This window comes from Vanellus vanellus, assembly GCF_965231255.1.
Source record: "Vanellus vanellus genome assembly, chromosome: 7".
Taxonomy (NCBI): Eukaryota; Metazoa; Chordata; class Aves; order Charadriiformes; family Charadriidae; genus Vanellus; species Vanellus vanellus.
Window position 1 is genome coordinate 17805320 of NC_138912.1, and position 24226 is coordinate 17829545.

The 24226-nt window shown below is 36.8% G+C and overlaps 1 protein-coding gene across 1 annotated transcript in view; it reads right to left on the bottom strand.

Moving 5' to 3' along the window:
* The window catches only part of DNTT (DNA nucleotidylexotransferase), a gene marked incomplete at both ends in the record, with an annotated part of 93485 nt that overhangs the window by 66488 nt on the left and 2771 nt on the right, over nt 1–24226 (bottom strand). The window contains 5 exons of the mRNA XM_082486148.1: nt 936–1059; nt 4304–4375; nt 5655–5825; nt 16379–16504; nt 22923–23097. Of these exons, the coding sequence (XP_082342274.1) occupies nt 936–1059; nt 4304–4375; nt 5655–5825; nt 16379–16504; nt 22923–23097 (668 nt within the window). The remainder of the gene's footprint in view (nt 1–935; nt 1060–4303; nt 4376–5654; nt 5826–16378; nt 16505–22922; nt 23098–24226) is intronic.

Genomic DNA, 24226 nt, shown 5'->3' on the forward strand with positions numbered 1-24226 from the left:
TTTAAAATAGCATAGCAGTCAGGATAATTGCCTCACTTGCCGAGAGCCTGAATAATTGTAAATTACTCTGACTTCCCTACCAGTTCCCATCAATGGCATTTCTGGACATACTGCTTTAAAAGGTGCTTTTCCTGAAATGATGGGGTTCCACCCAAGTACAGGGTTTAGAGGTAAGTGAAATATCCCAGCTATCTTTATGTCTGATCACAGAGCTTGTATCAAAAGAGCCCAGTCCTGCAGCTTGCTTCACGTTTGGATATGATATGTGAAAGAAAAAAGGACAAAGGAGCATGAATGTGGACAAGCTGATGCAAGGGATTCTGAGGTGATATCAAACACATGGGTTTAATGCAAGAATAAAGTTACATTATTTTAATGTCATGTTATATAATCTTTTCCTAATGTAACTTATTCCTTTGTTTAAATTAGTTCCTTTATTTAGGGAAACAGCAAACATGAAAAAATATTCCAAGGGGAAGCAATATTAAAGCGTTAAACGTGGTCAAAGGAATAAAGTTAAGACGTGCTAGGATTATGCAAGCAATTTTACAAGTACTTTATTACAAATCTTGATGTATCACTAAAGTAGGTCTGCCTTGAAGGAGACAGGTCTCCTCTGAAAAGTAGTTCTGGGTTTTCCCAATGTAATTTTTCCACAGCCTGTGCAATAATGACCCATTAATAGTTTGAGGCATAAGAGCAGATTTCATTGGGTATGCAATTTTTAAATATATGCATATGAGTATGTTTTGAATGACACCACTTTTAATTAGGAGATCTGTTAGTGCAAATATTATTTTAACTTAATAATTTAATAATCAAAAGACACCGCAGCAAGAAAATGGATGTATAAATGAACCTTGCCTCTTCTCCTGATTCTGTTACCAAGTTCTTAGAGCACCAAGATACAAGTTTTTATGAGAGTTTCAGCTTACCTGCTTTCTGCATTTTTGACAGCTTCAAGGTCTTGTCAGCTTTTACCTCTTCCAGAGTTCGTAAACCCATTCTGTACCATTTTTCAGATGTCTTCACTCCCACTCCGAAGACTGAAGTAAATTGCTAAGGTTAGTAGAACACACATATCAATGTTGTTTTCTAAAGGAGCAGGGAATTAACAATAAGCAGGTATCAATGAGGTTTCACAGTGAAAATACTGGGCTGAGTTTATTCGACATCGAAGATAAATAATAGTATAATACAAACATATAGATTCAGCTTGCTTTCTTCACATAGTCATGCTGAACAGACAACTGTTTTTATACGTGGACGGTTCTCATTAAAGTGAAATCTAAACAATAATATGGTAGTAGCCCCAGCATCTTTCGTTACCTAAATGTACGCTTTCAACTAAGTTTGAAACAAGGATAGCAGTCTTTATTTTTACTGCATTTCTTAATATAAATGCAAACAATAATGTTAAGTAGCTGGATTCCCTTACGTTGACTTCATAGAATAACAGATGTCTCAAGACTATCTTCATAATTTGACCAACATTATGATTTTGTCTTATATGCACTACCAGCTCTCAGTTGTACACGTGATATTGGCGTTGCAGCACTCCCATGAGATGGGGTCAGTGGGAACCCTGTGGCTCTTTAAATTCTGCACCAAGGGCAATGGGTCTCAACAGTGCATGGAAACAGATGGTGAGTACATAAAGATAACTAATCTATTCTTCTACTGCATTCTATGAAACCCATATGTTTGGAGGTTATGCCAAATACTGTTTTTCAAAACAGGATTCAATTTCAAGTAGAAATGGCAATTTTCATTTGTTTGCATATAACAGTCTTACAATTCTTCAGTCCTCGTGTGAGCCAAGCTAAATTCCTATACGGCTTTTTTGGAGCACAGATTTCACTATTTTGCCCACTGGAGAAAAAAAAACAGCCCAAATCTACCAGCCTCTGAAATTTTAGTATGGTTATGTTCCACTTATTCCAAAGTCATTTTGTACAGTAACTTATTCCCCAAGAAAGGATATAAAGCAAAATGTCACAGTTGTAAGCGTTATTCAGTGGATCAATATCTCAGATGAACAGTGATATGAAAGCAAGAGGGAAAAACTTTCATGCTTGCCCAAAAGCACGTTCTTTATGTTCAGTTTGTCAATACTGAAGCTCTCAACAGTTTCTTTGTACTTTTATAGAATTCAATGAGTAGCTGTGTAAGACACGAATAACTGATGTTTTCCATTGAATTTACAACCTATGAATTCCAACCATGCTAGCTTTATTTTGTGTTTTTCTAATGAGATCAATTCCCTAGAAATAATTAAGATAAAGTAAAGAGAATAATTAAAATCTTGGATAATATTAAATAGGAATTATCCCACATTTTGTATATGATGGATGAAATTACCTATTCTTTGTCCGAATCATGGGTGTTTATGAAAGAATGTGACTTTTTAAATATTTAGATTGTTATCTTTTAATATTTTTGCTAGTGCTAAAAGACTTTCAAAAGGGTCTGTTACTGGGTTAAGAACTATTTCAAGAGACTTAATTAATATTGGGATAAAGAACTAAAGAAAATGGATTTTATGCCGCTGCCTAAATTTTTAGGAAAAATATTCACATTTTCTTCTTTCCATTATAAGATCCATTATTATTCAGCATATTTATAGATTTCAATTTAGAGACACTGCCAAGAGTGCAGTGTGAGTAGCAGGTAGCCCATTTCTTCAATTGTGTGTGCAGGCATTACTCTATTCCAGCTGGTGAAAGTGAATTACATGAACTTGTCCTCTGCAGCGTCCACTTCCATAAGGAGGCAAACCAACCATGTCATTCAAGTACCTTACATCTAAACCACAGACTGTATAATTTATTTCAGTCGTTTGGTAACTGTGGTCCTGGAACCAGCAGTGATCTTCTAAGTCACGATGAGTGATTTCCAGCAGTTACTGGAAACATGTTAAACAGTATAACTTAGGAATTCATTAATATTATAGGGTTCTTCATGGCTTTCTTAGATACACATAAAAAATTGTACGAAAAAACTGGTTACAGCCCATTTAGCCAAAATGTTGAGACTGTTCAGCTGACAAAAGAACCACATAAATTTGTCGTAATTTGGCATGTGAAACAAGGCATAAAGCATATTTGAGGTAATCTGTCCCCTGACAGGTTTCATTCTAATCTCCAAGAAATTTTCTTAAACCCTGAAACATAATATATTAATATATTATGTCATATATTATAATATAATATATTATAATTACATTATTATAAATATATATTATATAATATATAGAATATAATTATATTATAACTATAATATAATTATAATATATATTGGGGATATGGTGTAGGGGAGAACTTTGTAGAGTAGGGTAGATGGTTGGATCGATGATCCCAAGGGTCTCTTCCAACCTAGACAATTCTATGATTCTATGATAAGACTTAATGGCTAATCCTCAATCTCTATTAGCATTAATAAGCCAGTCTGTTTCCTGAATCCTGCTATACACGTGAATCTACACCTCTTTTCTGAGTACTGCTATAGAGGGCATCAACAACTATCACTGAACATCCTTTCATACTTGTAATACGGGTCAGAGAGAATGGAAGAGCCTTTCAATAGCTGAAGCAACAGTGAGTAATGCGGGGGAGAATTAAACAGTCCCATTCTTTTTACTCTCTGACTTAAATTTTTCTGAAGACACAAGCAGGATATATTTAGAGATTAAAACTGCAGATAAAATTGAAAATACAATTTTCTAGTATGTATTTTTCCAGTGGAGAATTCACTGAATATTTAAGAAATGTGAACTGCAGTATTTATGTGGTTTTGATTCACTATAACTATGAGGAAGTGTGACCATGATTCTGAACCTACAATCTGCTTAACAAAGCAGATTCCGCCTCACACAATAGAGAATTAAAATAAATCTGAGTCTTCTTCGTCATCTGGTGTTTTCTTAATGCCAGAATAAGATGGTGTAGTGTTATAATGATAATCAACTGATAAAAACAAAGAGACAAACAAAAAAACAAAACCCAAACATTAGGTTAAACTTGCAGCGAAGAATATGCATCACATTATTTTTCAGGAAAAAAGAGAATGTTTGGTTCAAGCTTAATAGTTACTATGTATGCATCACATTAATTAGAAAGGTAACTGATTTCACCATTATTCCTTACTCTATCACCATTTCTCTCTCTCTCTCTTTCTCTTTATTCAAGACCTTTCTTTGTACTTGACATTGTTTGTTCCTTTATAATAAAATTTATGGTTATGTCTAAGCTCTGCTGAAGGGAGGGAAATTTTAAACAGCAGCAACAAATCTCAAGAGATTTACCTTAAATGATTTGTATCGTTCATCATTTAACACTTCTTTAGCTCTAGAACTGTCTCCTTCTTCAATAATCTCCTAAACAAAGAAAAACATTACTTTTAAAAAAATCAAGTTTATGATAAAACGTAGTAAAATCATCTAAAAGAAAGTCTTATCAACCTGTGCAAACATGAAGAGCATCCTTAGCAGGAATATTGTTTTATTCCATTAGGATCAAATTCTACAATCCTTTTTAAGATGGAAAATTACTGAAGGATGGAAAAACTGGAACCACAGAATAAATTTCACAGTACTTATTTACTCATAAATTTACTCAAGAATGAAGTAGAAACTGGGACCTTGGAATATATTTCACAGTACTTATTTACTCATAAATTCACAGCCAGAAAGCAGTTATTTATCATAAGATATCAATGAGTTGTCCTGAAAATTAGATTTCATTATTTGGTTGAGTTTACTTCTCTTAAAAGTAAGGGCATTGTAAGAACAAATATATATTTTCTTGAATGTATAGTTCCTGCAGTCTTTCTGATAAAAACTAAAAGAAAACCCCAAAACAATAAAAAAAAAACAAAACCAAAACTCAAAGAAAATCCCACCAATACAATCCCAACAAATCATTCTATTTTCTGTGGGATCATAATTGAATTTCCAGTCCCCAGGTAGTAGGTACAAAGAGCACCTCAGAGGCTACATTCTTAACTGGTGGAGTGAGGCAAACGAGGAGCCAGAGTGAATCACAACACTCAGCAATGACCTCTGCAGACAGCTGAGACCCCCTGACCGGCTGCCTGCCGGAATAACAGCACCTGACATGTGGGGTCCTGAAAAGGCTAAGAATTAAAGAAAAATGCAGGGAATACTCAGAGCTCCAGGAAGAATGTAAAGTTCATCCATCACCTAGATAAAAGGCTGTGCTATAACTCATAGCAAGGCAGGATTTAACGTTAAAGTACTAAAATATTTACCAGTTTTGCAAAAATAGTATTGCTAATAAAGCATTCAGGTGAGCAAAGTGATGTTGCCAAGGGCAGGAGTCACGTGAACAAAACTATTAACAATTAACCTGTCACATCCAAATCAGAGTGAGCCTTTAAAGATTATATACAGAGGTGATACTCCATTACTTGTTAATTTGTACTTACTCCAAAGGGCGGGTGTTCCATGACAGAACCTTGTTATGAGAAAAGGTTTCCAGAAATCATTGCATTCTTAGTAACAAGGATAATACAATGTTATTACAGGAAACACAGAAGGCTGTGTAAACACGCACAGATGTCAATGCTGCACTCTGTGACCTCTAAAAGTAGATCTGTAAAAGAATCAATTGGGAGTTAATTCAGAGGTGCGTTACCTCAATGACATCTCTGACTCTGTCTCCCATGCAGGGCAACCCTTGTATATCTTTCATTCTGGTTACTGGAAATGGAAGACATTTCAGCACAGAAGCCGCTCTCAGAAATTCCAGGCAGAGTATTTCATTCTCTTTGAACTCATAATTTTCAGCCATTATCTCAAAGGCATCCTGGGAAGGGGAAAAGGGAAGAGTGTCAAAAAAAGTTAAAGGTTAATAAAAGCTTAAACTATTCAGTATGATCCTTCAAAAGGTTACTATGTATGCTAATTCAAGAATGATTTCTTTATACTAGGCTGAAAAGACAGAGTTCATAAAAAAAAAAAAAATCAGCATAATTTTCTATCCACTTGAAATTTTCCAGGTATCATAAAAATTGTATTTTAGAGGCAAATGTAGGAAAAGATTCTTACCTGTAACAAATCCAAACTTTAAAATCTTTTGTGTAATAAACTTTCCATATTCTATGCAGATCTAATAAATCAATGTGAAGTAGCACCATAATATTTAGAATTGTGCCCAAATGTAAGTAATCCAGCAGGTCAGTACACAATAGCTTCATTTTCAGACACAACCAAATAGGAGTCTGTGGCAATACTGGAAAACATCAACTTCTTTTTGAACTTGCAACCATGCTTCTATTTAGTAATTTAAGGAACAAACTAACTTTTCCTCATTTTTCAGATGTATGACCTATACAAACAGAAACACATCCTTATGGTTCTTCAGCTATCCATGACTTGGTTTATTCAACATTGCACTCAAAACTACCTGGAGTTTGCTGGTACAATTCTTTTTGCCCCCCCCCCCCCCCCCCCCCCCTTTTTTTTTTTTTAAACTATCCATATGTCATTTATGCAGCTTTGGAGTTCTCCCTTCCTCTCAGAATTTATATAAGTCTTAATAGCAGCAATTTTTAGAAATGAAATGCAAGGAACAGATTGCACAGTGGTGACAAAGAGAGGCAGGTTTTTTTGTTTCCCACTGTAGAATACTATGTTTTGGGAGAGAACAAATGCTGCAAAAAAAAATTTGTGAATAACCTAAGATAAGAATTTATGAAGGCTTGCAGCTGATTTGGAGCTGGAAATCCGAGTTCTTAATGAAACCTTGCACAAAACCTCAATAATTTACAAGACTGCAAAATTAAGTGGTTTCTTCAGAGAGCTTTAAGAGTGTACCATTTCCAGAAGAGACTTCCACTGTTCAAAATATTACATCCCACACCTGGCTGGGAGGGATGCTCTGGTGCACCATCCAAACGGCACAGGGCAGGATAGGTACAGACCATAAACAACCCCAGCTTGCAAAGCTCCCGCGCTGCACTGTCCCCTGCACTCCTGCCGGAGGTCCCCCGTCTTACCTGCAGTTATCACTTCACTAAGGTATAGTCCAAGTGTCTGTTCAGAAATGGCTTTGGAATAAGGATAAGTAACACTCTGTGACACAGATATCTACAGCAAATAGCTTACTGGAACAATGAGGGCAGGGAATAGTAGGAAGGAATAAGATTAAACAGCTTTCTCCTGCCCTCAGTGTTTATGGGATCACTGTTCATATTTAGGGCCAGATTTCATTATATCTGTAACCGAATGTATCATTATATAGTTTAAAGAAAAATAATTTTAGATTTTGCTTTGATTTTTATCTTAGCATTAATGTGCTTTATGCTGGAAGATCAAGGCAAGTAAAAACCAGCAGGCTTTGCACATCCTAACTGCTACATGGGTAATATGTACCGGTGAACTGGAGTCAGTTCCAAGCCCACAAACTGACGTGACAGCAAGCCCAGTGAAGTTGTCCCTTTACTACATCCGTGGAAGTGAGAACGGCATCTGCCACTCCGCATTGAAGGAATACAGCCCGATTTAAACAAGAAGATTTTACTTGAGGTACAATCATTTAGAACGTTAAAATAAAACGGCTTCTCAAAATTAAATGTACCTTTCACAATGAAAATATAATATTTACATATTATATTTAATCCTTTGATCAGTTCTAGAAAAATAGACCATGTGTTGTGTCGTTCAGATTATAAACATTATAGTCTCATTGAAGCAGAATGAAGGTTTTAATCAGTCTTCAAGAAAATGTTGTCTCTACTGACCTTAGCATTTGTAAAACTTTCTCCTTAACAAATCAAAAATTTGAGATCTTAATTGCTTTGACAGTATCTCTTTAGAAGAAATAGGTACCTTAGCTGAACAAAACCACTTTGCTTTCTTTTTTTTTTTTCTCCTGTGCTACCATGTTAAAATATATAAAAATAGTTAATTACGGCTTGCGACAGAGAATTTGCTTTGTTCTATATCACCAGTATAACATCACTGCTTGATCTCTCTGAGAATCAGTCACCTGTTGTCCATCTCACTGGAAGAACTCTCCCCTTAGCTGCATATTTATTTCACAGCTACCCCAATTACCCTGATTAGTAAGTGTTATGAAAATGGAATTCACAACATTTCATGAAAGACCTCGTGAGATAGAGAGCTGTTTAACAAGATGCTTGATCTGGAAGTTTCTACCACTATTTACATTAGACTAGCCCTTGGGTATAAGGAATCAAAGAGAGAGGGGAGAACACTCCCTTGAGGGAAGAAAAAAAAATAATCTATTACAAAAATAGTGCACAAACTCTTAGGTTCCTTACAGCTGCCTTGAAAGCTCTTGCAGTGGCTAATTGCCAGATTTATTCAGCTGCCATTCTTTTTTCTTTTTTTTTTTTTTTTTTCATATTTAAGATCTTTATTTCCTTGACAGATTATGTTGTATTTAATTACATACTTTTTGGTTAAAGACAGGTGCACATTACAGCTTCTATTTAGAAAGAAAACTAATGCAGAAAAAAGGGAAACTACCAATTTGAGGTCACAAGTAACATGGATTCATCTCAGTTTGCATATGGAAGAAAAAACACAGCATACACAGTACTGCAAAGCAAATGGGGAAATGTATTTCACAAGTGGGGTGATAGGAGTCAGATGTTTCCTCTTCTGCGGGTTGGTTTTGGATGTTCTCCCAAGTTCTTATTCTTTTTATTCTTGATCAGAATCAAAGATTCTTTCCTACTATGCAAAGACTCTAATTCTTGCTTCGAGTGCAGTTTACAGTTCCACTCACAAAATCATGATTAATTTTGCTTTCTTTTTCTCTCTTTACAATCTGTGCACATGAATACTCAAGAAGCCGTGTTTGGCAAGACATTTCTTAGTCCGGTTAACACTAGCAGGATTAATCAGGGGACAGAACCAATAAAAGATATAGTTGCTAATTTCTTCTTAAAATAGTCCATACAGACAAAACGTAGAAAAAAAACCCAATTCTTCTCAGTACCTGCTCAGCAGTATGCAGAAATGACAGAGACCAGCAAAGTCATCTGCTTGATTAGGAGGCTCAAAATGTCTACGGATGTTTTTTCTCTCACTCCCAACAGGCAGCCTCTCACCTGCACATTTAAAAAGGTGTATTCTACACTGAATTATCAGCCATCACAATAAATGTGTCTGCATATACCAGTACCACTGCTGTTTTAGAAAGGAGGGCAGTTTTCAGAAAAGCTGTGTCACCACCACCATTGAAAAAGACAATCGCATGTAGCGTTTTACTCAGAGGCTGTTGACAGTCAATGAGAAAATATAATCAAAGCATTTTCATCATTCTAGTTTGCATTTTTTCAGTGTTTTCCTGCCTTTGCTAAGCTCATTAAGCTGTTTTAAATAAACAATTAAATAGTATTGAATATTCATTATTCCCTGTACAAAACATTGCTTGCAAATGCTGCAATTAATTACAGATCTGCCTTTTTACATGAAACTGCTTTTGACATTCTTTTTGATAAAATCTTTCTGCTTTAAAAATAGAAAGCAACTGATCTCCAAGTGGAGTTGCTGTCTATTGAATATTACAGTCCACATAGAAAAATATTCCAGAGGGGAAAAGCACATGAAACTCCTATATTAGCTCAGAAAAAGCTCGCAATCTATTACATCTCTGGTGAAATCTGCTTATGGTGAAATCTGCTTATGGTGATATAAAAAGGAAAGTTACTGACCCCTCATTTATTCTAAACATTTGTATTTCTTGCATTAAGCACCTCGGCATCTTTTTATCAACCAGATCAATACTCAGATTGCCCGTTTAAGAAGTTTAACAGGAAACCAAATTTCCAGAGATTTCCAGCATGTGGGATTTTCATAATCTCCGGGCTATTCTGCAGGGATCACTCTAATTAAATGTGAAAGATATCTGGGCTACTTTTCAGCTCTTCATTTATTGCAAATTTTCCATCTGTATCAGAAATTGTGGAATCTATGTCGGTGAGATTTGGGGTATGGAAAAATTTGGAGATGGAAAGGACTTCCATATCCCAGTGGGTCAGATACAAAAGTGCACAAAGACTTTGTTGAATTATGTTACAAATAAGGAAGACGATGGGTGTACTGACAGAAATATTGCAGCTCTTTTAATATCTGGTATTTAAGACCCAATAAAATAAAATATCATTAACAAAGCAAAGTTAGCAGTAAGCATCTTGCACATGTAAAAATGCACACTACAGTATTATATTACAAGTGCTAAAAATCACAAGACTGAAGTCAACACAAAGAGCGAGATTCTCAACTGATATGCAAGAACGATTCTCGGAAAAAAATAATCAATACCGCTATGCTGGTTTACGTCTGCTGAACAGTCAACCCAATAACTTTCAACATGAATATCAGAGTACAAGTCCACCCACATTCAGAAAAGCAAAGGAAGCTAACGATCCCATGCTATGCTTCATACGACCCTGCTCCTTTCAACGACAATGCCAAAGCAGTTCCATTGCTACTTAAAAGAGAGTCTTTAATAACTTCAGTTTAAGACTCTGCGAGGAGAGACATCACCAATATTATACTGCCAAGAATATATTTTAAAAAATAATCCGTTTTGTAAAGAAAGCATTACAGCTTAATGGTCAGGGCACTTGTCTTATTCCCATGCCTAAACCCACTGTTCCTCCGCTGTGTGGCCTTGGAAAGCTGCTTCAGACCTCCCTGCCATTGTTTCCCTTGCCATCTTTCATTTGCTGTCTATTAGGGCTGTGAATTCTCCAGGGCTTGAATTGTCTTTTACTATGTGTTTGTACAGCATCGCTTATAAAAAAGGTCTCTATCTTACTTAAGCCTGCAAATGCTACTGCAGCACGAATAAAAAAAAATAATAACATACCATTGTACAGGTGAGCTTAATCCACTGAAGAGCTAAATAGCATAGTGTGCTAAACAAACAAACAAAAATCCTACATGATACCTGGTTGAAGGACTATTATACTCAGAACAGCAATTTGAGTTAAATTGCTTTTCCTCTCAATCCCTGTTTCCTACTTGAAGTTTATTTAGTAAGCCGAAGATCCAAAGGGTGGGTCCTAGTTCTCATCACATTGCTCTTGCCAGTGTTTGGTGACCGTGCAAAACTGACCAAAGTGATTTTAAAGAGATTTGGAATGAACCGTCCATTCAAATAATTTTCTTCTCACTTTCCCCAGTGTAAATCCTAATTTCGTGTGTCAACAGGAAGAGACATAGAGCATGTGAATATATTTTGTATACACCGAGAGAGAAAATAAACACTTTCAGGTGCTTATTTCAAGGAGAATTAAGCAATTTGAGCCAACCCATAGTGTTGACTATAGCAATTTCCAAATAAATAAAATTATTCGGGTTTGTTCAGTCTGATTTTTTTTTATTTCATTTTTGGTATTTGAACTGAAAAGCCCAATAACTTGCCCAGGTTCAAAGATTTTAGCACGCCATCTTACATCAGCTGGAGAAACAAAGGAGCTGAGCAAATGAGAATAATAGTAATAGCATGATGTGCACGATCTCAGGGTCCTTGTATTCACACTGTTATTAGAAATAAATATCTGTTAGCTCCAGCTGCTCCTCATATATTAACCAATAACCACAGGTTCATTTTTCTTACAACAGAAGAGTAGTACTCGAGAAGTTGCCATATCTTTCCACAAAATGGGAAAGAAAACAAGACAATTGTGAGAAAAGGTTTGCTGACAGAGCACAAAAATGCAGTTAGCCTGTCAATCACATAACACTGCCCTAGATAAAAACATGCAGTGCAATAGGAAACATAAAATGCTAAATGTATATTAAACATATTAATATGGTCAAAGAAACCAGTATAGACTTCATGTATAGATACAAATTCGGGTTGCCATAAAATTCCAGGTGTATTCATATTCTGTCTGTATCTTAGGGACCGCCCTCCCACTTACTTTCAAAATGAGAAATGATATTTCCTCCTTAGACCAAACCACGAGTTCATTTCAGATAGGTATACACTTCACATTTACAAATTTGCAATTTTTATGTACTGTCTGGAGAATTTTTACTGAAGTAAGCTATGTCCGTAAGACAGTACATTATTAAGGGTATGCATTCAGTTAGTGGTTTTCTACCTATAGAGCTCCCAAGTTCATTATAAAATTAAAGTTGAGGTTCTCCTGAGGTCTGCTTTGAAAATGGAATAATAACAAATGTTTGAACCTCTGGCATAGCTGATACATGTTTCTATAGGTAAAAAAGACGACAAAATTAAAAAAGAATTTTTTTTTTTTTTCTAACAGAGTGGAAAGGAAACCAGGCATCTCTCCCATGTTAAACATCCACATTCTCATTACCATGAGTAACAGCCAAAGCAGAGTAACATTCAGTAGCATTAGCAATAAGCCTCAGAATCACAGAACCATTTGCCTCTGACTTAATTAGTTTCTTCTGTAAGAATTAAATTGTATTTTCCTCACAGAAGAATGTCTTTCTGAATTTCATTGCAGTCTGGTATTAATATTCAAATCCAACAACCCCTCTCGGGCACAGCAGAATGACTCCATTTATTTTACCACATGAAAACACAATGCAGCCCCCAAGTGTATATTTTCAGTGGGAGAGGGGGAGGATGGCTAGCTATTTACAAATGAGCCAGAGAACAATATTGTAATAATATATTCCATAATAACATTAATGTTTAAGACAAACATAGAGGAAAAACGCTAAGGTACAGCCTCTGGTTTTTGTTTTGCATCTTTACCCATCTGAACAGCTACAGCTCACCTGTGGAGTCAGGGCTATGCGTTCAGTGCATTCCCGAGTCATCCAAATCAGAAAAGCCCATGGCAGTGGTTCCCAACCTCTGTACCATGAGGTCCCAGTACGTGACGCACAGTGACACAAAGAGTGCATGAGGCCCCGCAAGTCTGAAGCGGTTGCACTTCTCCCCCATGAACTGCCACACAATGCCGCTGTCTCCTCCTTGGCTGCAAGTTGACCTACTTAATCTATTCTTCACACAACAGGCCTTGCTACTACCCAACAGCTTATACAAAAAATAATGTGGGTAGGATTTGCCCTATACTGAACAGAGTCATGAAACCTTCACATCTGCAGTCTTTGCCAACCCTTCTGTAGCTTCTTACATGATGTAAAACTGGTTTGTTGCACCTTCCGGTAAGTTATTTTCTGGCTATTGCAATAGAAAGGAAACACGGGAAGTTGAACACAGAAATGGCATCCAGTGTGTTAAACCACCCATTGTCCTCGTGAGCCCTCATCTACTCTCTCTGGCATTTGCTTTTAATGAATGGTCTTTCAGGGTAAAAATATATACAAAAGAGGACTCAAGATTAAAACCGATCACTAATTACCAATTTCTCCAGAAACCAAGTCTCCAAAAGTGTCTCTTTCAAGAAATCAGCCCATTCAAAGCTTCGTTGTATGCACATGACTGCCTATTAGTGACTGTTTTCCTGCTCTTCTGAAAAGACTAAAAGATGTCAAACACAACTACTGTTCTTTCTCCAACATAACTACTGCTCTTTTGAAAAGAGAATTTGATAGAGGGTATCAGGGCAAAGCCCAGTAAAAGGAAGAATCCATGAGTTCATCCAAGAACACATAAGATAATAGCTTTGTGCCCCAGTTATAGGCAAGATCAAAAAACATCATTTTCAAGCTAACCAAACAAAACAGAAAATCTGTAAGAAAAAGGAAAAACCCTAGTTCGCAGAATGAAGTTGTTGTTATAACAAAATACTATCATCAACACATAATTCAAGATGGTTTGGACCTAATTTTCAGGATGTATGGCATTGAGCCAGGGAAAATCTGTCATTTAATGGTTGGCTGCCCGCAGCACGCACAAGTGAATTATACCAATGCTTCAGTGCATTTGCTAAGTGCTCGCACTGAAAAATCTGTTGGAACACTTTTATTCGAGAACAGGAATTGCAGGTTTAATACAAGACTGACAACACAACAGCAAAACTGAAAATCAGGCGCCTGCGACACGAGGCAGACTGACTGGCAGGCCTCCAGGGAACGGGCCAGCTCTTGCAGTCCATAAACACCCAAGCCTTCAGCTGACCCGGCGAGCTTGGTTGGTGAGGAAAAAGAGCAACAGCCCTAAGGAGGTACATTACAGCTGTCAAGATGCAGATGCTGGACAGACTCAAACGCATTATCAACTTGTCCAGTACCACCTCCAGAATAAAATACAGCGTGAACTCAGAACTGGTACTCACAAGGTATGAGGATGAAAAACTGCCGCCTTTGTCACTACGAAACCTCATTTCTACCCTGACTCAGAAATGTTCGATATATAGGGTAACAGAAGGGAGTCTCAGTGCTTCAGTCATCGAACTGCCCTGCTTCCAATGCGTTCAGCTAAATTCACTTACCAAATACAAGCTGTACTTTGACATTAAGACTGCTGCAACGATAAACCTGGAAGTAATTTAGGGGCTGCCTCTCTGTGAAGCACAGGTGTAACAAACCCCTCAATAAATGTGTTGCTGCTACCATAGTTTTCAGTTGTACTGAAATTTGGAGTAAGTTCAGGTAATTCAACTGCTAGAAGACAAACTATATATTCACTAGAATTACAGAGCTCAGTCTTTGAAAATGGAAAAATACTGTATGAATTTAAAAATAGAGATATTAAATGTTTCAAAAATTGAAAATATTTTTAAAAGGTATCCTTAAAAAGGGAACTTCCTCATTTTAGACCTTTTTGTGCTCAAAATGTTAACGATCATTAAAAATCAACAACTTTGTGCCTTCTAGGAGTAGCCATTGTACTTTGCCATTATGCATCACAATTACTTTTGACTTTTTACCTTCAGAATTACTGACAAAACGTCCTACTACAGGAAACTCGAAGAGCCGGACTCCCATGTTCCATTGTTTTCAGGAAGTGAAAGGCACTTCCTTCCTATTTCTCCAAGAAAGCCAGTATTTTACAGATTCTTTGGGTCGTACTATATTTGGTCTGGCATCTTCCCCTACAGCAGTGTGTATTTGATATTTGTAACCAGTGAAAAAGACTGACTGCTTTCAAGAGGTTAAATGGTAACATTCACAGCCTTGTTTTTGTAGCAGGAGTTGGGGCACAGTAATCGTTTCAAAAGAGCAGTTTTGAGAACGTTGGAATCATTGGGGTCAGAAGGGATCTCTGGAGGTCTCTAGTCCAACCTCAGGCTGAAAGCAGGGTCAAAACTCAATTCTTATCAGGTTGCTCAAAAAGGAAATTGTTTTTAAATAAGAAAACAGTTTAAACTACTTGAGTACCATAAACAGTATTATATAATTGGTATAACTGCTGATTATTTCAAAGCATCACTACAAGGCGAAATTTAGGTTGTTTAAACTGTGCATTCCCAGATCACAACATTTTGGAGTTGCTCTTAGGTTTATCTATAGTATTGTAGTATTTACCCTGTAAATGTTTTTTATTCTCAAATTACTGGTCTCTGTTGTTATTCTTTTTATATGGATCTTACAAATAATATTTACTTGAAAGATTTGAGCGTATTTATAGGCACACACACAAACATAAAAAATTATAAATAATAAAACTTTAGGAAGATGAGAATGTTTCATCTTATAGTGGAAACGCATGAATGTGACTGTGCCAGATTTATTCAGACTATACTACATTAGTCTCTGTGTCAAGTGTTTCCTATTGAATAGTTGTCACTGAGTATCGAGAGCCAGCCAAGTGGAGCCATTAGGCACAATAACCTAAGAGGAATTTAGACCAGGTGACTCAGGCTCTTCATACCCAGGCTTCGTACTCAGGCTCTTCATACAACTGTGTAATGCTATGAGCCTTAAATAGGATATATGACAGTCTCTAAGACTTCTATTTAACTAGACAATTTAAGGTGTTTTTTCATCACGTTAAAGTAATTACATTGATCGTGCAATCTGTTTTCCTAACTAAGCAATTGTGAAAATCTGAAGCTTACAATTACACTTTGAAGAACCAAATACCCAGGCAAAAGAGAAAGCAGCACAGCAATTGTGAAGTATCTTGGACTGACCTAAACCAAACTTTTGCTTATCATTACTTCTAACTTGTCAAATAAGACTGTGGTGAAAGGCTAAAAGACTTTTTCAGAATATTATTCTATCACTTGTTTTAAAAATTCATGTGTTTACAACCTATTAGTGTATTTAAAGATCCATTGCGTTAAGCTTTCAGCAATACTTAAAGAATGCAATTAAGCTTGCAGTCAATTTTAATTTAAGTATGGCAGATTTATAACTTTTAAAAATTGTTATCATCATGCTGCCTGTTTAACTTGTGAATTTGGCACAGAAAATATTGATGCAAGTACTGTATTATTTATTTTACTTATGCTAGTTTTATTTCATGGATAGAATAAGTATTACCGTGAATTTCTCATTGTAGTTATTTAAAGTTGTCTTCCTTTGGCATGAATACTGAGATACTTTGCTTGCAATAAATGATGGCACTTCTGGTTCAGGTGTATTCAAAGGAGGAGACTGATGTTGTTCCTAACAAGAAAAGAAAAAGGGAGAAGGGTTGGTGACACACCTGTCAAATAGCTTAAAATAACAAAAATACATTCCATAGGCCCAAAATATGTACCTTTAAGGAGAAGGTAAGAGAATAATAATGCTCCTACCATCTTCCTAGGAAAAACATTTAATTTCACATTGGCTGCACTGACAATAGCAGTTTATCTAGCGATTATTGGTTTTGGGGTTTTTTTTGTTTGTTTGTTTTTTGTTTCTTCATTTTCTGCAGTAAGTTCTTGCAGGGAGTTTTCAATGCCACTGTCATTTAAAAAAAAAAAAAAACAAAAAAAAACACTCCACATGGCAAGTCTCTCTACTACTACTCTTATTATTGCAGTAAGATTGAAAAACTACAAAGCTTTAAGAGCGGATAAACTTAAAAGAATAGAGAGTTTTCCCAGAAAACACTAGATGATTCAATAGAAGATCAGAGATGTTAGACCAAGGAGGGGAGAAGAGAAAAAAAAAAAAAAAAAAAAAAAGAGAGATATGCTCAAATAACTGACTTTTTTGATCTGTAGCTAAATTCAGTGGTGGAAGAAAAATGTTTATATGACTTTAAAATAAACTTTCCCCCCTTCTTCCAGGTAAAATGAAAGAAAAACTTTTTTGGTTTAGATTTAATTCATTAGGTTAAATGGTCTATTTTGAGGTCATTATAAAGCAAAGGAAACATTTACAAACAGCCATAGAAGAGTCATCTTCAACCTTTCAGCCAGTGTTCACCTGTTCACCTTATGATGTGGTTTCTCACTCAGCCCCTTCCACACATGCAGATCCAATTCAGACATCATTTTCAGGTGTTCATTGGAGCAGGGAAAAGGAGCCAGGTGCCAAATCTTAAACGGGAGTTTCCCCAAGCACCAGGTTCCTTCACTTTTCACCTAACTTTGCTCCATGCAAAATCAACCAAGATCAACAAAAAAGGCCGTAGGCAAGTAGGGTGGGAAGGGAATTGTCCTGAAAGGGAGGATACAGAGTCATGTCCCATTGGCAAAAGACTCCTGAGCATGAATCCTCAGCACGCCAGTGTCCTTTCCAGTGAGCAACTGCAAAGAGACAATCTAGCACCAGCTTTTCTGCTGCTTTTATATGCTCAGTCCTTTAATTCCTTTGCTTTCATTAAAAGTGCCCAAATCTGAAATACTTTGGAAACACCCAAGTTTTTCTCAGCATTTCAGTGTATTTTTTGCTATTTGTCATTTTGTCTGAAAACATTTGGCAGATCTGTCAAAAACGTATTGCGCTATTCAAAAGCCAGGGAAACGGTTCAACAACAACAAAATATATCACAAAGATACATGGAGGAAATCTTCACCCCAATAATGGAATGAGGAGCCGTTTCTCCCCTGTATCCAAAGATATGCAGACATAAAGCTAGCATCTGCACTAGGCAAGCCTATAAATATGTGTACATACCTTCACATACACCCCCCCCCCATATAATTTCATGCTAAATTGCCTTTGTGTTTGATACAGAGTAGTTAAATAACAGTATTCACACACACACAAAAGGCATTTGCTTGCACAGCTGAAGGAGCAGTGAATTATATGGCAGTTTTCATAGTATACACTGAAAGGAAGGAAGCTATTTTATGTGTAAGACCACTCTTGGGAATAACCAAAAGGGTTTTCAGCCAGGATCAACAGCACAACTCATCCGCTTTCGCACACGTTCATGAATTATACTTTAAAATTGATTTTAAATCATATAAACTATGATTGATTACAGCTAATATACTGCTTGAAAAGATAGTGCCAACTGCAAAGACTGTGAACAAACGGAATGTTACTGAATAGAATATATAATAAGCTATTATCTTCATTAGGACATAGACACACAAAGAACAAGAGCCCTACATGTAGCGTTACCTGGCATTGTGGATGACAGCAAAATTAACGCAGAAACTCTATGTGTTTAACAGGGTGATAGACTGGCACATAAACATCCTGGTCCTGCCTTAGCAAGATCAGTAATAGTTATGCTTTTAATTAACAGGACTTGATTATATATAAACAACAGAAGAAACTTCGGCTAGAAGTCAACAGCAAAAACATCTAGCAAACAGTAATTACCATAGTCTGATTTTTAGGGAATATTATGATGCCTGCATGAGAACTACAGAGATGATCTCCTATCATCAGCAAAACATAAGAACAGGATTGATATGGCTTTTTGGTGGGAAGACCAGATGGGATAAAATCATTTGTACAGATTATGGGACAAACCTAAGGTTTCATCCAGTAGCAATTACAGTATAGAACAAGCAATCCTGGAAACTCATACTACCTCAAAATAATTTGTGTTACTGGGAATAAACAACTACAGATACGAGAAGAGTGTAAGCATTGAAACGAAATCCTTTTTTTTTTTTTTTGCAGATGACTCCACTGCATTAAAATGAAATTATGGTACACTGCACAGTAGCAGCCACTGAAAAATATCCAAATGTGTTGGCTACTTAATTGCCAGAGCTACTCAGAGTTTGTACCCCACATCCAGGCTGCAGCAACAGTGAATGTCACTGCGGCTCCTTCACAGTGACACTTTCCACATGGCATAAGCAGGAAAAAAATCAGCCTGTAGCACTAGCATCAGTTTGTGCCGCAGAGAATCTTAGTTGCAGAATTAGTCTTATAAGGGACTGCTTTGCTCTTTGTCAAACTGTTGGTTTGTTTGTTTGTTTTTTTTTTAATGCACAAACAAAGAAGTTAAATGGCATAGGGAAATAAGAAAGAGAGAGAGAAAATGAAGCAGCAGTGAGTAAAGCACGCAGATACCAGAGACTGTGTCGGGCCACATTATTCAACAGCCAGCAGCTTTGTAAAGTCCAGACAGCATTGATCAAATAATAAGTTCTGCTGATATCCAGCATTTTATGAAGAGAAGGCAGCCAGTTTAGAAGTTTCATTTTATTTTCTGGGAAACCCTAACTGTCAGTATGAAGGATTTCTTCCATTAGTTAGAGCCTCTCTCTCTCTTTCACGAGGCAACCGAGTGAGACGCTCCGAAAAATGTTAAATATAAGTTGCCTGTTACGTGATATGGCAAGGGATCAAAAGATGCAGTACTTCTCTCCTAATGTGGAGGGAAATCCTTTGTTCAAGGAAATAAATCTCTTTTCCTTCCTAAAAAAAAAAAAACAACTAACAACTTTTGGGTTGACTGAGGAAAAGGCAGAAGAGACTCAGTCAGAGCACAGTTCCTAAGGCTGCTGAGGTTGCCAACCCACTTATGGTTATCTTCCTTTCTTTTTACCCCTCTGTCAGCTTCCCCTCTATCTCTTTCTTTTCCATTACCCAGGAAACAGCACTACTTTCCAGCATGTGGGGACGCCCTCACATACCTGTTAATGCCCATGACCTGCTATTGTCCAGAATACTCATCTGCTTGTGGTGGGAAAGGTGTCTCCAGACAAAGGCATCCCTTTGCAGGAAAAACATTGTGATTTCCCTTTAAAGCGGGTGTTTGGCTACCACATTCCATAGCCTATTAAATTGAAGGATGTCTATTAACTATAAAAGTCAACTGTTACTGAATGAATCGATAAGAATTCAGACCATCTTAGATCTGGTCACCCAGCATTTTGTACTCTATAAATCACTAACATCAGAGCATCTCTCAGATCATTCACAACTACAGAAAGATGTACTTTAGTAATTGTAATTAAAACGTTAGCTAATGATCTGTAACTCTGACTTTATTCCCCTTGTTTTGCATGGAGAAGGACATATCCTTTTGGTAATGCATTAAAACAAATGTCCTGAATGAAGAACAACCTTCCAAATAGGCTACTGTAAGATCTGAAAGATGAAATCTTACTGCTATTGATATTAATGGGAATTTAACCACTAGCCTACATGTAGCTGAGATTTCACCCAAAACATTCCCCCACTGCAATCCATTCCTTTTACCTCAAAGTCTTCACGATGTAGCCTGAGTTCAAGGCTTGTTAATTCACTTTCATTTCACAAGACTGACATAATGGACCAAATTTGTCTTTATTGAAACTTCAATTAAATTACATTATGTACAAGTTCAGTCTAGTACTTAAAAAGAAAATTAACCTTTACTTCAATTCTTCCTCATTTCTCAAGGCAGAAAAAAATATAATCATGGTGACAATGCAACAATAAAATTATTTTTAAGTTTGCTGAACTTCTAGAATTCTTTTTTTACTCCTTTCTTGTTTGCTTTACAAAAAAGTTTATTACTTTAGAGCCACTATATAATTAAGACTGGTCTTAACTGTGAGTTTTAAAGTTAATGGTACAGCTGTCACTGGCTTGCTTATTGCACTCTACATTTTTAGCATGAAATTTTTATGTTTCAATAAAAACAGAAGCTCTTACTTGCAGAGACAATCTCAAAGTATAATAATGATCTCCTGACAGCGCTGCTCCTTTTTTCAAAAGTTTCTGCTCCAGCAGTATTCCAAAAGGACTTTTATATATAAAAGAAAACTAAGGCAGTTCAACTTGCAGTGGCCTTCTCATTGATTAAAAAAAAAAAAAAAAAAAAAAAAAGGCAAGCTTCCCCATCGTTGGAGACATGTTAGAGAAAGACAAGGGCATTTCTTGCTTTGAAAAGAGAAAAAAACACTATGAAAAGATAGATCCAGATATCTCAGAAGATATAGGTCTTCACACACTGCTGAAATTAAGAATGTACATAAAGACTAATCCGGTTTACTTTTAATCCTGATGTGAAACTCTCAAAGTTCACAGGATTTTGCTCACATTTTGGATTTATTTCTTGTTTAGAGAACTTCTTTGCATTCCCAGTATTTATATTTTTACGACCTGCTTGCCTGTGAGATTTCATAACGCAGTAGTTACAAGTTTGTTGGTTGGTTTTTTTTTTTTTTGTTTTGCATTAATTTCTTTGGTCTATTCTCCCTCCAGCAGATTCACTGACAAGATTATAAATATACTGCAAAAATACTTCATTGGAAGGATTGCAAATATAAACACATATTCTGTCATGGAAGTATACTGAGTCTGAAAGCGACAGCTCCATCTGGTGTATACACTCCTCCCCCTCTCCCCCAAAGTGTTATTAAACAGTAATTCTTATATGTAAAATCCTGGAAAAGAGTTTCTGGCAAGGAAAGATGACTGAAAAAATGAATCAGGAGCTACAGTTTTTCTTGGGGAAGGGTAGCGTTTATGAATCATCCTTCATAATCTAAACATCAGGATGAAGCACAGTGCAATATTGCTGTTAAATTCAGGCATCCGCTGCATCGCAGGAATGTACACACTGCACATCCTGCTGTGGTCCCAGTGTTTACCGGTTTCCCCATTATCGTTTTACAGCAGGGTCACAGTTCACACAGAACCCAGTCCGGACCCTCAGAAATCCGCAGGAATCCCTCACTTCAGAGAGCTTTAGATCAGACTTGTAATTCTCTTGACATGTGAACTAATTTCTTCACCAGAGAACGTTAAATCCGCCATTATGAGGCTCGAGCATGTAGAACAAGGGAAGGGGCTCACCCTGCCGCAGCGCAGGGGCTATTCACGGCCCAGCGGCACGTGCTGTCGTCGCGCCGTGCGCAGCGCGCCCCAGCATCCCTACCACACCCTCATCATCCACCCTCTGTACTGGGGGTGTGGAACACCGCCACTTCACACTGCGCTCCAATTTGAGAAATTAGCACATCATTTTGTCAGATATAGATCAGAAGAAAATATATCATCCATTGGTGAATGGTGTTCGACCTTGAAGCAAATAATCAGCCTGCCATTCACAAGATCCTCCGAATTACAGCTCCCATTGAGAGATAATACAGTATAATAAACCCTTCTTTTCTTAGCACAGTTTTACTTGATGGCGACAAGTTTGTAATTGCATGACCACAGACTGCAGCAGCCTCCGTTTCACAGGTCCTTCGAGCACCCAGTGATCACTTCCAAACAGCAAAGGTTGTAATATTTTTGTATTGTTTCAAAGAGGCAAAGTATTCCGTCAGGAGCCCATTAAAACACACCGCTCTCAGTGGGACATTTACCATGATGTTGAAGTATTTGTGGAAATACCACAAGTACCACAACAACAGCAAGTGCTTCACTGATGGATATATCCCATTTAACAGCGCCCCCCCCCCCCCTTTTATTTTTTTTTTTTGTTGTTGTTTAAACAGGAATGATGTATATTACCAGTTTGTAACATGTGATGGCATAGTAACTTAGCATTAACAGACACTGATATAAAAGGCATGGAAGGTCTTTTTAATTTGTTAAAACTGTGTGAATTCCTTATGTAAACTTTAGGAGAAAAAGGTTTTAAATTCAAAAATTATATCACAACACAAGTATATACATTTTTAGGTAAAAAAAAAATAAATAAAATAATAATCAATCACTGTATTCACTCTGAAGTATCTCTTACCCTGAGACGATACTTCATTTCTGGATCAACTGGTCTTCCAGCTTCCATGCAGGCTGTGAACCAGGAGATATCCAGTAGCTCAAACCTGGAGCTGTCGCCCACAGCCTGTCCTTTCAGCCAGTCCAGCACCTCCAGGTAAGAATTGTTCTCAGCCACAATATGAGTGACAGAGTCGCTGTCAAGAAGTACACAAAAAGAAGTTTTCTTTTTTTCCTGAATGCGACTGTACACGGATACAGAGCCGCTATTTCCATATTTACTTACCGTGCACTTCCTGAAAATTGTAGTATACGTTGTACGTTAGGATGTGGGAAGCAGTTTCATATCACAATATATCTATTCCAGTCACTGAATCTGCTTTGAGGAAAGACTTTAGCCTGGCACCTCCTGTAAGTGCAGCATTTCCTTTCAGCATCATTTGCCTTCCTTAAGACACTATCCTATTGCACATTTTTTTGCAACTCTGAAAATATTTGGCTTACAATTCTTTAAATTTTTATGATTAGTAATATCTTTTTGTAAATTTAACTTTTCTGCACTTACATTAAGCTCTTCACATATGGCATTGTCAAATGTTCATGACTTAAATCTTATGAATTATGCACTCCATCTAAAGACCACTTCCTTGATACTAAGAGGCCAGTCCCTTACAAAACCGGTACCCTAGTTTAGTGAATACAAAATTTACAGATTGAGTTATTGGTCGATAGATTATATGGCATACATTGCTTAAAAATACAGTACCACAAAGGTTATTACACTAAATTTGGGTTGATGTACTAGAACAACATTGGAAAGAATCCAATGGTAGTTCATGATTAAAAAAAAAAAAACAAACCAACAGTTCTGCACCTTCCACAGGAAAATAGTGGACAGGTACAAAGTTATGTTTAAACAAAAGAAATCACATACATACTTAGGATGCTCTGTAAATTTCTACCTGGCCTGCTGATATTCCTCAGCAAGTTTAGAAAACTACTAACTTGGCAGGAAATTTGGAGTGATTCCTAGCGTTGCCCCTCTACACACACCCCAGGAGTGTACTGTCACCCACAAAGACTGTAAAAGATAAAGGAGGAAACTCTTCATTTTCATTAAACTGGTAGGACCTCAGTATCTCTGAAATATATGCCAAAAATCAACTGATATCAGGCAACAGACTCCTAAACTGCTTGGGGGAAAGGCACAGAGTTCATTATTTGACTTAGTTTTTATAAAAATAAGCCTAGAATTGGACTGGAGCATCTCTCTTATGAGGAAAGGCTGAGAGACCTGGGACAGTTTAGCCTAGAGAGGACCGAGAG